The sequence below is a fragment of the Gavialis gangeticus genome, unplaced genomic scaffold (assembly GCF_001723915.1).
Source record: "Gavialis gangeticus isolate Ggan-Ray unplaced genomic scaffold, GavGan_comp1, whole genome shotgun sequence".
Classification (NCBI taxonomy): Eukaryota; Metazoa; Chordata; order Crocodylia; family Gavialidae; genus Gavialis; species Gavialis gangeticus.
The window spans coordinates 324,486-341,736 of NW_017729015.1; the positions used below are offsets into that span (position 1 = coordinate 324,486).

General features: G+C 47.0%; 1 protein-coding gene across 1 annotated transcript; it reads right to left on the reverse strand.

Moving 5' to 3' along the window:
• Positions 1 to 1,524: 1,524 nt before the first annotated feature.
• On the reverse strand, positions 1,525 to 15,110 carry SMPDL3B (sphingomyelin phosphodiesterase acid like 3B). Its single transcript, XM_019512110.1, has 8 exons — positions 14,965 to 15,110; positions 9,149 to 9,362; positions 8,635 to 8,732; positions 7,905 to 8,048; positions 4,864 to 5,036; positions 4,531 to 4,711; positions 3,640 to 3,773; positions 1,525 to 3,144 (listed from the first exon to the last, which is right to left on the reverse strand). The coding sequence occupies exons 1-8, from the start codon at positions 15,023 to 15,025 to the stop codon at positions 2,767 to 2,769; spliced, it is 1,383 nt and encodes a 460-aa protein (XP_019367655.1). The 5' UTR covers positions 15,026 to 15,110; the 3' UTR covers positions 1,525 to 2,766.
• Between the last annotated feature and the right edge of the window lie 2,141 nt (positions 15,111 to 17,251).

The window sequence follows — 17,251 nt, forward strand, 5'->3', positions numbered from 1 at the left end:
CCTCTATGGCAGTGGCACGTACCAGGGCCACCCAGGCAGGGTGCTAGTGGGCCCTGGCCTCCCCCAGCTCAGACGCAGCACCTCACCGGATCCAACCCTTCCCCAAGCTCACCCAGGGGCAGCACCCGCCTGCCAGCACCCTGCCTGGCCAGCCCCAGGGGGTGCTTCTGCTGCAGAGGGAAGGACCGTGGCCCCTTGCAGCTCAAGGGCCACTTGGCCCCCCAGCAGCTTGCTCCCCGCCACAGGAGGTGCAGGCAGGATCCATGAAAGAAAAAAAAAAAAGAATTCCGTAGCAGTGATGGAAGCCCCTAAATTGAACCGGTGGGTTTTTAATCATCACAACTGAAAACCCACCATTTTGATTTTGGGGTACTAAACCCCCATCACGTATACAAGTGCCCTTAAGCTTTTCTTACTTTCACTGTGTGTCTCAGTCTCCTGGGAGATATCCCACTAAAATAGGACTAGGACTGAGTATACTGTATAGCAGAACCCAGACTCTGCAGGGTGACATTCCCAACCCTCCTTCAAAGAGGTTTTGCAAACTAGTCATAGGTATACTAGTTTGTAGCAAACAGGTGCCTAACACTGCAGAGGTGCTCCAGCTGTTTGCTTTGGCTTTTATTTCAGAGGATGCTGCTTCTCCAGTCAGTGGTGTACTCCAGCTGAAGTAAACGCCACAAGACAGCTGAGTGGTATGTTCTTAATTCTGCAACCTGATGCAAACTAAGCAGATTGTGAATGATCATGGATATGAAAAATCTGTTTTCTATTGTAATGCTATTGCCTGTTTCTATGCCCAGGGCACCGGAGAGCTATGCGACTCTCAAGGGAGTGGGGCAGTGTTCACCCAGTGCACATACCCTGTAGAGCACCAGTGAAAGGGGAACTTTGCTGCAAATCTTGCCTGTTACAGATTGCATCATGCGTTCTTGCAATGATAGCACTCACTTCTACTACAACAGAGCTTCAAGGGCTAAGCAGTGGTCTGAAAAATCCATATAGTAAACTCTGTATATAAGTATCAGGATCACAGAGCTCTGAGCCAACTCAGCCCAGAAGTGAACCGATTGCACTAGAAGGGAGTAAGTACATCTGACTGGGTGTTTAAATCCCAAAGCCAAGTGTTCCCAAAATGATTATCCATGGTCACAAGTGGCTGTCCATGACAGAGGGCTCCTCCCCCACATCTCCATGTGTTGAACAGCACTGAAGTCAAGTAAAGGTAGATTCAGTCCTTTTTGGACAGTTCCTTCCCAAACAGCAGCTGCTGCATCATAGAATCATAGAGAAGTATGGCTGGAAAGGATGTCCATCATTTAATCTTACCCCCTAGGTTGGGGTGGGCAAAATGTGGCCTGTGGGCCAGATGTGGCCCGCCAGACCATTCTATCTGGCCTGTGGGGCCCCTAACAATTTAGAAAATTAATTTTCATCTGCCCCTGCCTGCCTGTCATGTGGCCCTCAATGGCTTGCCAAAACTCAGTAAGCAGCCCTCCACCCAAAATAATTGCCCACCCCTGCCCTAGGTAACGCAAGCATCTACATGCATGTGAATGGAAGGGAACCTGAGGTGGGACATAACAGATGGGACAGGAGGTGATCCTTGTAATGTTGGACAGAACGGGAATTGGGATGAGTTGATCAGAATAGGAAGGGAGGTGTCCACAGACAGGATGTTGCGGTTCATTTGTGTGTCTCAAGGTGCTTTACAAGGTAAGCAGTCAGGTTGGACACAGAGCAGAGGTCGGTCATGAATAGGGTGACCATACATCCCAGTTTGACCAGGGCAGTCCTGGATTTTGTGGGCCATCCCACTGTCCCAACTGATTAGTGAAAATGGAAACAAAGGTCCCAGACTGAGGCCATGCCATCCACACTGCTCTGCCCAGCTCCTCCTGAACTGTGGCTGGAGGCAGGGCGGGTGGGGTGGAGTGAGCACCACTCCTACTGCCAGGGGCAGGGAGTGGCCAGGCTAAGGCAGGATGGGGCAGGGGGAGAGTCGTGCTGTGGACAAGGGCTGCTCATGTGCACGTGTGTGGCACCCTGGGCAAACTTGTATTTTGGCGCTCTTTGGTGCCCTTCTGAGCTGTGGCAGAGGGTAGGGTGGGCTGGACTGGGCTGGGGACCACCCCTCCTGCCTGACACAGGGATCAGTGTGGGGTGAGGGGGAAGCAGTGCCCCAGGTTTCCTTAAAAATACCCAAGTCACTAAGAATCAAAAATTTAAAATGAGTGCCTTAAGTCATGCTCTGCCATCCATACTAAGGAATTTAAACAAATGGTGTGCTTTCAGGAGCGCTGGTCATGCACTGACCTAAGTAAGAGTTGCTGGGTTCCCAGCATTTGGAAATAGACCACTTCTAATATAGCCTAAGTTTTGGCACTGATATTGGAAAATCTTAGCCCAAGAGACTTATCCAAATTCCCACAGCAAAGAACTGAATACGACTTGCTTGACTGATAAACCATGCTTAACTTGCTGCTACCTCGTACCACTCACTTTAGCTGTGTCCTCGTTAGGAAGTATGCCCTGATTTTGGGTTGTCTATCTGGAGGTGAAATCCTAGAGAAAAGACAGTTTGGGGTTTGCACATGTCAGCAGGTCAAGCCTCACCTTTTACTTGACCTGCTATCTCATGAAGTGACCTCTGCAACCACTACAGTGGGGACATGAATGCCTTTACCTGGGTTTTTAGCTAGGAACTGGAGAGGCTGACATCAGGCAGGATACCATTCCTTACTAGCTGGGGACTAGTCAGGGTCATCAAGAGCTCCTGTAGAAACTGAGGAGTCCCAAGAGTAAGCAGAGGAATGCAAGAGCTTTGGCTGGGATAGCAGATGCAGAACCAAAGCTCCTAACTTTAATGCATTCATCGTATTTCATAAAATCAACCTCCCTAATTGCACATACATGGTCAGTCTGGCAGGTCTCATCACATTCTGTGAGGTCGTACTTGACAGAGTTAAACTGATAGTATTGTTGGAGGAAGTGTTTGTCCTTAGAGATCTTCTCCAACACCGTATGCATGGAGTGTACAGAGGCATCAGGGACCTGGAAGGCTTCCGTCAGCTGATACTCTTTCTCCCATCTTGGGGCCACCATGTTAGCATGGGTGAGGTTTAAATAATAAGTCACCATATCCTGCAGCAAGAAAGAGGAAACCAAGAATAGCTTTAGGACAAAAAGGAGAAAAACAATGCTCCACTGTTTGTTTTAATCCAACCAATCTAAGGACTTAGCTATAGAAGCTTTCCCATTCAGAGGCGCTGGTGTGAGGCATTTACTACCTCTTTACACCTATGATGCATAGAGAACAGAAAGCAGAGGTATGTGGCTGGGCAGGTATTGAGTAGAGACATAGTAAGCCACCAGAAGTGCCTGTGTATGCACATACTCTTGTGGCTTGGTTTGGGAACCTGTTGTCCTATATCCCCCTTCCCCAGCACTTCCACTTCCTGCCTTTGCCCTACTGAAATCAAACCTGCCTGTGAACTGTGATGCTGGAATATTTTGCCTCCAACTCCCCTGAATCCCTGGACTTACGCTGTCCCTGGCTCTTTATTAATACACTGTGAAGGCATTAATCAAATCATCCCCCATGTTGCTACACTACAGAATGTGGGAGGTATTTCCTACCTTCACTTGCAGTGTGTCTTGCTCATAGTCAAATACCCGGATCCCTGGGTTGTTGGCTCCATTGTGTACACCAGGTAACGTTGTTTTCCAGGGAGTCACTCCAGGGGCTAAAAACAGGCTGTTGATTGGGGAACCTTTACCAGAAAGGCAAAAGAGTCCATGAGTGGGTAGAGCCCAGTCCACACTACAACTACCATGCGGGGTCACCAGCATGTGGTCTTTCTGTCTGACCACCCACTACAAACAGTCGCTTTTTTCCCCAACACAATCATCTGTCAGCCACGTTAAGGACTGCCTAGCTACATTCACAAAGCACAGCCAGCCATCATCTTGGCTGACACTAGGGGCCAAAGTGGGGACCTCTTGAGCCAAATGTACAGCACTTATCTCTCCAGCTTGAGATAAAACAGCAGGGGTGTAACAGGGAAATTCCCTGCAGATCACACACAAAAAGGGAAAGAGAGAGGTGTATAAGTTAGCACACCAGCCTAAAGGTTACACATGCTGGAAAAATCTGTGCAGCTATCCCACTATGCTGCAGGAGAGAAGAGCACCTCTGCAGAGAACTGTTCTAGCTGTGCCAAGGGGTGGGAGGAAGGAGGTCTGGCCAAATAGTTACATAGGCATGGTTCCTCTGGCTGACAGTGGTTTGCAATAAGTATCCCTCTGCACAGTACTGAAATCATTTCTATGCCAGAAAAAACTAGAGCAAAGGCTGGCCCATGCCGCTTCAGGGGTTGTGATTCAGAACAAGCCTTTCCAAGAATGTCAACCATTTCCAGGAAAATGCATTCAGAGAGTGATCTATGAAAATCTTTATCTGCAATGTGCACTCTGCTCGTGTGGACAAGGCTGTTGGGGAAGACATCACATGAGGCTGAGGACTGGTACCTGTATTGCTGTAAAACATTCGAAAGCTGTCAGTGTGATGGTGTCCAAAGAACTGGGCAGCTATCACACTGTGGTGCTTCTGCACGATCTCCACATAGCGCTCATTAAACTGCTTTTGGAACCAGGGCTTGCTTCGCTTCTTCTCAAAGATGCCAGGTGGAACATGCCCCACAATATAGACCTGCCAAAATGAGCAACCAAGCTGAGTACAGACTAACTTTAGGTTTCTAAGCAGAGGAGAGGCTATCCAGACTTTCAGATAAAAGGGGGCTCAGAAGTGGAAGAGATACTGCATGCGGCAGGTGAGGGAATCCCTTAAGAAAGCATTTTTACCACTTCTCCTGCTTTTGAGGCATTATTCAGTGTATCTTCCAGCCATTGGAACTGCCCCCCTGGGTCTTCCATACCAGCAGTCTGACTGTTCTGGGTGTAGTACAGATTAGTGTTGAGGACAATAATTCGCCCTGCTGAATTTGGGCTTACCAGCTTTTCACTGTAGAAAGCACCTGCAAAACATACCCAGCAAGAGAAGGACATGAAGGAATGGCCAGGAAGATTTGTGCTCTCAGCACCCCATTTCTTCTTCTTGTTCAGCACCACTTGTGCAGAAGTGATGAGAGCCCTAATCTGGACAAGGTGCCAGCCACTGCCAACATTTTGAACACTATGTTATAGTTCTCTAATTGTAACAGGATCAGATGACACCGTGATTTGAGTAAAGTCATAAGACCATAAGAACACAGAAAAGCAGGGCTGAAAGGGACACACACCCTTATGGGGTCAGCTAATCTAGCCCCCTGCTCAAAGAAGGATCATCCCTGACCAAATCATCTCAGCCAAGTGTCTGTCCAACCTGCTCTTGAAAATTTTCCAAGATGAAGCTTCAACAATTTATCTAGGTAGCCTGTTCCAATGTTTGACCACCTTCCCAGTCAGAAAGTTCCTCCTAATCTCCAGCCTAAATTTCCTCTGCTGCAGCTTGAGGCCATTGCTTCTAGTCCTGTCCCCTGCAGCCAGAGATAAACCCATATCTATGCTCTCCATAACTGTCCTTCAGGTATTTGAAGACTGGTATCAAATTCCCCCTCAGTCTTCTCTTCTCCAAGTTAAATAATCCTAGTTCTTTCAGCCTTTCCTCATAAATCTTGCTTCCCAGGCCCCTAATCATCCTTATGGCTCTCCTCTGGGCTTTTTCCAATCTGTTTGCATATTTCTTGAAGTGTGGGGTCCCAAACTGGGCACAGTACTTCATGTGAGGCTTCACCAGTGCTGAAAACAGCCGAAGAATCACTTCTCTTGACTTGCAGGTGGCCCTCCTATTAATACACCCCAATATACTGTTGCCTTTTTTATTTCATTTTATTTTTTTACAAGAGCAAACTGGTGGCTTATATGGTCCACCAGATCCCCCAGGTCCTTCTCCACAGTACTGCAGCCTAGCCAGTCATTCCACAGTCTGTATTTGTAAATACAATTATTTCATCTATGAGTTTTCAATGAGAATAGCTAATGGCTCTGAAATTTCCTTAGACAATTCCTTCAGTACCTGAGGGTGCATCCAATCCAGCCCTTCTGATTTACTTCTCTAATTCCTAATCTGTTCTGTCACTACTCTACACTGTTTGACTCCTTCGCTATCTTTGCTGCCAGCTGCACTTATCATCTGGTAGTCTGCTCAGATCTTTCTGCACCGGTGCTCTCAGACCTTCTGCTAGGTCATGCAAAGGTTAGGATATGCTTTATAAAGAAGCCCAGTGTGGTCCTGCACATGTCTGAGAGTTTTCTGTTCATTTGATAAATATTGGCTAAGGGAACAAAATTCCTGCAGTATAGCCAGCACTTCTTTCCATGGCTGCTTAAGTCAAGCAAGGTTAAGGAAGATCTAGTGCAGGGGTCCGCAACCCCTGGCACACGTGCTTAGCATGGCACGCAAGGCCATTTTGCTTGGCGCGCCCCAGCCAGCCCCAGCTCTGGGTTGCTGCTGGCAGCGATGGAGCCCAGGTTGCTCCCAGCAGGGCTTGCAGTGTCCCAGCTGCCTGGTGGGAAAAGCCTGGGTTCCCAGCCCGCAGCAGCTACCCAGAACCGGGGCCGGCTGCAGCCAGGAGACTGCAAACAGCTGTGCCAGGCTCTGGAGCCCAGGCATCAGCTCTGTACCAGTGCACGCATGCATGCCTCGGAGCGGATGGTGGGGGCAGGGCCTGAGGCAGTGCAACCCTGGTCTCTCCCTCGCTCCTGGCACACAGCTGGTGACTGGGCTCCGTAGCCCGGCGCAGCTGTTTGTGGCCAGCCTGGGCTCTGGGCAGCTGCAGCAAGCAGTGGGCAGACTGCAAACAGCTGCACCGGGCTCCACAGTTCAGCATCAGCTTTGTGTTGACGGTGACTGTAAATGCACCTCAGAGCAGACAGCAGGGCAGTGCAGCCCGCCCCCAGGTGCACACGCAGTTGCCACCAGCATGGAGCTGATGCTGGAGCTGTGGAGCCCGGTGCAGCTGTTTGCAGCCTGCCTACAAACAGCTGTCCAGTCACCAGCTCTGTGCTGGGAGTGGGGGAGAGACCGGGGCTGCACTGCCTCAGGCCCATCCCCCACCACCTGCTCCAAGGCACGTGTGCACTCTGGTACAGAGCTGATGCTGGGGCTCCAGAGCCCAGTGCAGCTGTTTGCAGCCTCCTGGCTGCAGCTGGTCCTGGCTCTGGGTAGCTGCTGCCAGCCAGGAGCCCGGGCTGCTCCCAGCACGCAGCTGGGATGCTGCAAGCCCTACTGGGAGCAGCCCAGTTTCCAGCAGCTATCCAGAGCCAGGGTAGCTGCTGACAGCGGCACAAGCAGGATGTCCTGCCATGTACCCCCTGCCCTCATTTTGTTTTTCTGGCATGCTGGCAATCCAGCATCTTCCAAGGTAGGCATTGTGGTGTTTTTCAGCACTCCGGCCAAAAAAACGTTGCCTACCCCTGATGTAGTGTGATGATGACAGTCTGTAGACATCAGTCTAGGCACTAGAGAGCCAGAAAGAACTTGGTGCATCTGGGTCCAGCAGTATCCTTAAAACATCCCCTTTATATTCATTACAATGCAATCCTCCGGTTCCTCTATACTGAGGCACAGCACTGGGACTTTCTTTTATGTGGTAGTGAGAAAAGAAAACATGAGGAAGTGGCTTTTCTTTTCCCCAGAGAAAGTGAATTCAGCACATGTGAGTGGTGTGAGGTTAGGCCCTTCCCCCAGGTGCAGATATGGCCCCAAAACTGCCATCTCCATGGATGGCAACACTGCTAGCAGCACAGCAAGAAAACCATGCCCCAAGAATAGCTCAGGAACTTTCCTTCATCTCAGCAATGCAGACAGCATGAGGCAGCAGTACCAGAGGTTCAGGGCTTGCCTGCTATGAACGTTGAAAGGGAAGCTTTGCTGAGCCAGGAGTGCCACAGTTCAGCTGTTTTGGTGTAGATCCTGTGCCTCTCCCCTGGGAACTGGTTCTTGGGGTGGAAGTCATGATTGCCCATTGCAGAATAGACTTTAGTGTCTACAGGGAAACAAAAGAGGAAACATTAAGAAATGTCTGCCTGCTTCAGAGTACCAATGCTTAAGAATGCCAAGTAAGCTTACAGCTTTGGAGGTAATAAAATGGTGCAGGGGTCTGACAGTGGGATACAGCACCATTCAGGAGAAGGCCCCATATTTGTGCTGCCATGAACAGGGGATGTAGTACATTTAGACTCTGTACCAAGACCAAGATGCCATGGAGCTGGTAAAATGCTTTCTCCCACACAGGTTCAAGCAGCAGCAGATTTGTCAGATTTTTCTCCACCTTGAATTTTTTAAAAGTTGCTTGTTTTCAAAGCTCCCCTCTCACAGTGTGTCTTTCTTTTCAGCAGTGAAGGTAACTAGGAACAAGGAGGACAAGCCAGATACCCTCCTTACTTCCCCTACAACCTATAGGAATGACATAAATAACTCTAGTGCCTGCTGCATTTATGCTCTGATCCCTTAGATGGCCCTCCTTTTCTAGCTCTCCTGTCTCTGCATACCCAAACTGCTTTTTCCTCCCAGTGAGGCACTGGAGTGAGATAGTCCTTACACTTCCCCCTTCATTGTTTGCCAGATCATACCTGGAAATACATGTTTTATCAGAGCAGTCAGATTTCCAATTATTTCCAGCACCACTTCTTCTCCGAGTCTCTCATTGGGGACATGAGGTGTATCATCACTAGAAAACAGCACAAATATCAGATACAGCTAGCAGTGGACCAGAACAGCCTGTGTAGCACAACAGGGACAGCCTTTTGTGGTGCAGTTAGTGGTGCGCATGGCAACTCAGACTTTATAATCTTTAAAATCTCATGGTTGTACAGCCAAGCCAGTGGGGATTCTTTTGGGAGAGAAGTATGAACAGTTGGCATTTGCAATAGAAGATAGTTGTCTTCAAGAACAGAAAGGAAGATGTGACTACAATTATTTGTTTGCAATTGCTGACCACAGAGCAACAGCACTAATGCTAAGCTATTGACATTTCCCTGGGAGTGGAATTGAAAGTACTCCTGTACATGGCATCCCAACAATGACATTCATAAGTTTATCTTGTGATCATGTCCTTTCTGCCACTGCTGGGCATGGCTTCCTTACCCAGTCCAAAGGATGAAATCTGGAGCAGGCAGAATGTTCTTCATGGCATAAATGGAGGAGTTTATGAGACTCCAGGGAGAATCACACAGGTAATTTCCCCACATCCCAGCACTGGATACTGGCTGGGATCCAGCAGATGGACACACCTTGAGAGGATCTGTTGTCATGGTATACTCAGGATCCCAGTGGAGGTCTGTGACATGCCAAAAGTGACCTAACAAAGACAAAAGAAACACGATAGTGCAGTGAAAACAATCACCTGGAAAAGCTGGCCAGTGGGGGAGTCATGAGTCATAAAGTATTATGATGGTAGACTCACACTGCTATAGTTTTATTGAAAGAGTTCACCAGGCAGTGCCAGCTATTCCAAAATGAGAGCATCTTTTCCGGCAATTTACCAGTATAGCTCTAAAGCCATTGGTGTGACACAGTGTAGCCCAGCACAGTGCAACTCAACGCAACAATATAAATATCACAATGCAGTGCAGTGTAAATCATTTCCTTAGTGGAAACATTGCAGAGCAGCACAACCCACAGCACCATACACTGCAAGGTTGAGTGTTTATGAGATGCTAATAATCCAATATCACAGAACTTAGGTGGGCAATCCATAACTTAGCTAATCTCCCACAATAAATCAATCATATTTCACAGCTTGAATAAACTCAGCAGCACTTTATCAGAAGTGGGTTTGAGGCCTTCTACTTCCATCTGGGAGACACTAGACCGTAGGTGAGCAAAAAAGCCACAGCAGGTAGCTCCCTGCAAGCCTACAGAGCAACTAAAATCTCTGATGGGTTTTGAGACTAGAAGACATCACATTTGTCTTGCAATAAATCATTTTATCCCAGGACAAAGTGCAGTCATTCAGATGTCCATGTTTATCTTCTGGGAATGAAAAGGTTCACAAAATTAGAAGTACTAACAGTTAGGGCCGTGTGAAATTTTGCCAGCAGTTTTGTTTAATGCTGTTTCGACTTATTTCAAGCTCTAAACAGCAAATTCGCATTGAAACGGAGAGCTTCAAAACAACCTTGAAACGAAATGAGGAAAGTCAAAACGTTTTGAAAATTTTGAAATGCTTCAAGTTTCAAAACTCAAGCTGGGCTTGCCTGCAGGGAAACAGAAACTAAAGTAAGGTGAGGGAGGAGGAAAGGGGGGAGGGTGGGGGAAGAACTGCTCTCTTTATTAACTGCATAGCTGGCCAGTGACTGTCATCCTTTTCTGAGGTCCCCTCCTATCCCAGTGGTCTGGGGGAGGAATGGAAAAACTGCGAAGAAAGCAGCATTTTTTGAACTGCCCTGCTTTCTGCCTTGGTGTCAGTTGGGTGAGGGCGCACCTTAACACACACAGTGTCACCCACCCATGTCACAAATGTTGCCTATCAGCAGCTAGAGGTGCAGGGCCCCAGAACTCAGACTCCCCTTGCACCTACCTCCTTGACAGCTGGCAGGCTTCGTGGCCACAGCAGGGGCTACCATCCCTGCAGCTTTCACCCTGCTGCGCCTTAACACACAGTGTCACCCATGTCGCGAGTTTTGCTTGTCAGCAGCCAGAGGCACAGTTTCCCCCAAACCCCTACACCTGACTCCTTGAAAGCCAGCAGGCTTTGTGGCCTCAGCAGGGGATAGCAAGCCTGCAGTTTTGACCCTGCTGTGGCTTAACACATACACGTGACATGAGTTTTTTGCTTTCAAGACTTTGAGGTGCAGTTTCCCTGAAAACCCTGAACTTATCTCCTTGAAACTTGGCAGGCTTCATGCCCTCAGAAAGGACTACCATTCCTACAAGTTGTATCCAAATCAGGCCAGAAATGACAAAGTTATAGGCTGTTTCAAGCTTCCTCAATATAGCTTATGGGTGAAATGTCAAAACAGCTAAACTGTTTCGACTAAACGAAATGGAACAGCAGTTTCAAATCGAAATGAAATTTAAAATGAAACGCTATTCTGTCGAAACACAAGTCAAAACAGAATGGTGCCATTTTGCACAGCCCTGCTAACAGTTTATTCTGGAACACTGCAAAGTGTGTCTGAACTCTGCACCTGGGATTGAATCAATAGCAGGAAAGTGGCAATACATTCAGCCACTCTTAAACCCCTGATTAGAAGGGCAGTGAGTTGGATCAATCCTGAGATATTTCTGTTCCAAGACAAACACAGGCACAACTTGTCCAGGAACAAATGCAATATCTACTTCTAGAGTCAAAACAAGGAACTGCCTGCACTCATTTAGCCTGGGCCTGGGCTTCTCTCATCAAAGAGAAATGGGCTTAGGGCAGTGGTTCTCAACTTTTTAGGCTCAAGGCACCCTTCAGAAAATGCCAGCTCTTAGTTTTCACTTTTCACTTCCAGAATATAGCATTTTTTTTCTATTGCAAAGAACTCAAAAAGACCACAAAAGGTCATTTTTTAACACTATGGATTCTTATTTGAAATCCCTGGGTTTATCTTGTGAATCATGTTTGCACACCTAACAGCGTTAACATTGCATGAGGTCTCATGGCATCCCTCAAAGGATCTCAAGTCACTCTCAGTCACTGGATTAGGGGCTGACAAGGGATATATGTCCTGTGCATGTCTCCGGATTGTCTGAAAAGCAACGTGGCAGAGACCTTGTTGGCTTGTATGCTGGTGGAAGCCTCAGAGAATATTTTGGTTTTGCTTAACCAGAGCCTCCTGTACAGGCTCCAGCTGCTCAGACTTGGCCTTGTCATGAGCTCTGAAGTGAAAACCATGGAACTTTGTTTTTTTTCTGTCACTAGGGTAATGGTGATCCCAGCAGTCCTGTTTACATGACAGAGGAGTGTGGTGGGGTTGTTTCTGGCTGCTCAGCGATAGCCACTGCTGGGAGATCTGTGAAAGCATTGCTGGGTGAATCTATACATGCACTTTAATGCCTATTTTACTGCACATTAAAGCATCATGTAAAAAACTATGCTATTACACTAATACACTGTAAAATAGGCTACTACACATTACGTGTAACCAAAAAGCATGCATTTGGGCTACTGTGCATTTGCGCATTAGGCTGCCCTTTAATTTAGTACCTCACACTGGAGGACATTTATACACCTACTTTTCGGTCCTGCGATGCACCAGAGATCCACTACTGTATGTGAGCTGAGGCGAACTGTGCTGTGCCATGTGCAATTGTATAAGTGGCAAAAGGTGGGTCAGCGTGCAGAAAATGGTGGCAGTGCACTTTTGAATTAAAGCACCTCCAATGTGTTTTAGTTCAAACGTGCACTGCCACCATTTTCTGTGCGCTGACACACATTTTGCCACTTATACAAGTGTTGCAGGGCCAGGCACTTTTCAAAGTGCCCCGTGCTGTGACGCTTGCATGTGTAAAAATGCCTGGAGGTACTAAATTTAATGTGCATTAGGAAAAGTGCACTAAAACATGTGTAGACAACCACTCAGGGTCAGCCTGTGTCTCCCTGCAGCACAATGTGGGGATTTTGAGATGCATTTCCTGCTCCCTACTTGGTTAGACCAGTAGAATCAAGCCCCAGTGACACACTGGGTAATATACACGTGCAATTAATGTGCCTGAATTTTCTGTGCAGAAAATTCAGATGCATTAAACTGTGCTCCATCTTGCATCTGAACATGTGCGTATCAAGAGCAAATTTGCTCTCGATGGGAATTCAGTCTAGGGCTGCTCCTGCCCTGTTCTGCCCCCCTGCACCAGCCAAGGGGAGCTCCAGGCTCCCCCAGGTGCCAGCCCCAGGCTGGCAGGGGTCATGGGAGCTGGTCCCGATATCTGCAGGGCAGAGGAGAGCTGTCCTGGTTGCTGGGCAGCTGCCTTCCAGCCCCATAGAGAGTGGGGCCCAGCAGCCTGGACAGCTTTCCCAGCACATGGAGATCGGGACCCATCCCAATCTCCACATGGCTGGTAGGCAGCATCCTGGCAGCTGGGACAGCTCTCCCTGCCCCCTATGGGCCTCTGATGCCTAGGCTGACCAGAAGCAGTTTGCTACAGGTCCTAGAAAATGGCACATTAGTCTAATCTACTGCATAGCAATTGCACACGTGTAGATGGTGACACTACTTTATTAGAATAGTACAGTGTACAGTAGAAGGTCTCATGTAGATGTACTCACTGTCTTGCTGGCAAAGGCAGGAACAACACCCTGGGATGATGGAGGACTGTGCTGTGACTTCTCTTAGAAGGAAATGTACAAATATTTGCTCTCCCAGGAGAAAATTTCCTGGGAGCAATTCAACCCTGGCGGTTCCCAGTTTCTTTTTTCTCCTGAAGTGGCTATATTTGCTCTAGGAAAAAAATCTTGAGCATTTGTACACTCATGGTTTCTAGTGGAAGAGCAGCAACTCTCCTGGAGAAACTTGACAGCTACAGCCTGCAGATGGCATGGAAGCTCAGGGTATAAACTCTGGTGAGCTACTGGGCTGCAACTTTCTCCAACCTGCCTAACCACAGATATTATGCTGCTGGGAGATGGGTGTGCTGCCAGAAGCATGCAAAATCATGTCCTGATCAGCACTACTTTAGCCTATCAGTCATTCCAGAAACACCATACACTGCTGCAAGCACCATAAAATCCTTAGGGCGAAGTTCCTGGCCTGTCTTAGGCTTGCTGGAAGAAGGACAAATGACCAGACAGAGAGCTTCCTAAGCACTACAGCACAGTCCTGGCTAAGTAATCTGGCCTCATGCCAAGGATCTGTGCTATCTTAGAGTTACAAAAGTCTTGGGTCTGGGCCTGTGCATGTTACCAGCAGGGAATCAGTATTGCTGAGAGTGCAGATGGACAGAGGAACCTGAACTTAGCTCTTGCCATTCCATTCCCACCTCTTTACAGTGTACAGAGTCCAAATCTGTCATCACTGGGGGGGGGGAGGGGGCAGTTTGTGGTGTCTAAAAGCAATAATAATTAAACATCAGCTTAGAGTCTGATTCATAAATGAGATCCTAGCCCCACTTTTGCCCTGAGGACTCTAGCTGTTTGTTGCTTTATAGATGCATTTCCTGTCTTTTAAAATATTTTCTTTTCCCTGTTGCCCCAAAACCCTCTCTTTTACTGACCATACTCAGCAGAGCTACTCAACCTACAGCAAGCTGTTCACCTTCTTGTCTATTATAAGCATTTCCTGTGTTGCTCAGAGTACAAACAATATGCATATAGAAGGGAATCTTTTTAAGTTCATGATGTTTCTGCAATAATTGGAGCAGAGACTGAGTCACTGTGTCTAATTTTGTGTTTCCTGACTGGGCTTAGTAGCGAAACTAAGGCAGGACAACCAGAAAAACAACCCAGGCACTGAGATGCCACTGCTGCAGATACACCAGCAGTATGGGGGCAGCTGGAGGTTGCCACTGCCTCTGCATCACCGCTGCCTTGGAGGCCCAGTTGCCTTGTTCCGCCTCGTCCTGTGTGTGTTATTTCCGAGGCCATTGGAATAAACCCTGTGAATGCCAAGACAGTCTACCTCAGCCTGATGAAGGGTGTTTGTGCCCAAGAGCTTGCTAAGAAGAATTTTTTCAACTATCTGAGTTAGTCTAATAAAAGATACCGGATTCACCCAAAGAACCTTGTCTACCGATGTCCTTAGACCAACACAGCTGCAACCCACACCCCTGAAGACAGGCCACCACATTCTGCCTCAAAAGTCAGAGGATTATAGCATTCCCTGTTTCATGCTTAAAAAGACAATAGCAAGCCACACATTTGGCTTAGAAAATCAAATGCTGAGAAACCTCCTCTTAGCAAGAACACATCTCTCAGCACTTGAAAAAAATCACACAGCTATAAGAAAAATCGAAAACAGCAGCACTATGAATTGAATTACCTGTGGTGGCAACAGTGAACTTGCAGTGCAGCAGGAGTAGCAAAACTTTCAAAGGCTCCATCTTGAATAGGGAATGTTGGCAGCAACTGTTTGCCAATTAATTACTTCCTGTATAACCTGCTTCAACAAACCAATCCCTGTGCCTTTTCATCCCAGCCCAGCCCCGTGACTTACTTGGAGAGTTTGCTGTTGGAGCATTTCCCCCTTGCCTCAAGTTATTCTCTACTAGTAGGTGGCCGCTTAGCTTTGAGTCCACTGCTATTTGGGAGGCTGGATCACAGGTAGGAGAGAGACCATTGTTCCTAAAGAAACTGGTAAGCAGCCTGAGCTGGTACGCTGTGAGTAAGGGACATGAGCTAGCAAGTGCACTTTTTTCAAAAGGAGGATGCATCGTGGGTCCAAAATCTGGACTAAAAAGAGCACTAGACAGCAGGTTGATGCAGAAAGCAGAACAAGTCCTTTTCAGATCCTACACAGGCAAAGCCTGGCTAGGGAACAACAGACTTTTAATATATCACACACATCTAATGGGGGAAGGGGAAGAAGCTGGAAATGATCTAGTTTCCCCTTGCCCCCCCTCTCCTTGCCTGCCCTTCTTGCCCCCAGCCCTCTGCCAGCTGGCTGGATCTCAGTTTCCAGATGTCATAACGTCGAATCATGAAACCTAAAGCTGTTTGTGTTGGAAAAGTCTTTGTTTTGTAAGATGTCTCTGCGAGGAGGGAACATGGACCCTGAGCATCAGCGGTCACATATAGCAAACCTAGCCCTTCTCATTTCTTGGTCTAGTGATTCCTAGGCTTTGAGTGATCCAGTCCCCCAGCTTGAAGAAGCTGGGGTAACCTGCAAGCAACCTGTTAGGAGAGAAAAGGGGCAGTTTTTTGGGCAGAGAGGTCCTGCTTTTTAATAAGCAATGTGGAGTGGGATCTTACTTCAGTTTGGGGGCATTCATTTCTCATATTCAGTCTGTACAATCTGCACCTATTTGTTTATGTGATTTTTCTTGTTTGTGTAATAAATAGGGATCCTGGTTTTCTCTGTTTAAATATTGCAACTTCTCTGATAAAAATGCAAATTCTCTGATCAACCCCCCCACAAATCCATAATTAAAATGAAAGGCCACCATATAGATAGGTATCAATTGAACACAATGTTTTATTGATATATTTACCATTTTAAAGCAATCTGGAAGCCTAACAATGCCTCAGTCATTGTAATAAAATAACTTCTAAATACCTATACATTTGGGTATTTGATTTTGGGGGATATTTATTATGGAAAATCAGAGGTTCCCCTACCCTCTCTGCTCACCAAGACTCAAGTCCAGGCCCCTCACTCCCCACCCACAGCCCCTGGGCTGCCTTGCCAAAGTGGCACAGGTCTCACAGCAGCAAGAAGCTCTGCCAGCCTCCAGAGAGCTCTTTGCAAAGGTGCAAAATCCACGTGTTTCTCTGTTAAAATAAGAAATCTGCATTTTTCTCAGTTAAAAGGAAAAATCCATTTTTTTCCATTTTTCTGTGGGAAATGGAAAATCTGGAGCCTGGGTAATAAACGTTTTTTGATATTGTGTTTACTTTAATGATTGCCTGTGGTTAAGGTGATTTTCAGAGCAATTGATAACTCTGAGTCTGCCTCTTTCACAGAACCTATACCATACAAACCGCAGGGGTACATCATAAGCTGGCAAAACTTTCCCTGCTGGATCCACAAAGCTCAGACTGAACCAGGTTAGATTAAGATTCACTGGGGTAAGAAGTTATTTTAGGGGCAAATCTTAGTTTATTCTTGTGAACAAGCACTAGAATGGTGGGAAAAGGTTTAAAGCTGAAGGATGTGTGGATACCTTTAAGAGTGTTATATATAAATTGTTACATTGGCCCAGGGAATACTAGAGAGAACACCAGATCAGTAAGCTAAGAAAGCTCTCTGAATAAATATATTTAATACTATAATAATAATAATACTGTAATAATAATAATACTGTAGCCTACAACTGTCAGAAGCAGAGTAATAAAAAAGCTATGGCACAGTAATAAAAAAGTTTGAGGAATACTGTATACCCAAACAAAATGAAATCTTTGAATGGTATAATTTCCACATGAGACAGCAGAAAGAATGAGAGACAATAGAGGGGTTTCTCAAAGACCTCAAACTGCTGAGCCAGACATGCAGCTTTGGAGACCTAAAAGAGTCCATGATCAGAGACCAAAAAGTATTAGGTATAAAGACCAAAAAGTATTAGGTATAAGAGATACAAGCCTCAGGAAAAGACTGCTAGAGGATTCTGAGC

Excerpts from the sequence above, each read along its gene's own strand:
- SMPDL3B (XM_019512110.1), bottom strand. The coding sequence starts at position 15,025 with ATGGAGCCTTTGAAAGTTTTGCTACTCCTGCTGCACTGCAAGTTCACT. Across the intron at positions 8,049-8,634 it reads GATAAAACATGTATTTCCAG|ACACTAAAGTCTATTCTGCA; the intron begins GTATGATCTGGC and ends GTTTCCCTGTAG. Across the intron at positions 4,712-4,863 it reads CCTCAAAAGCAGGAGAAGTG|GTCTATATTGTGGGGCATGT; the intron begins GTAAAAATGCTT and ends TCATTTTGGCAG.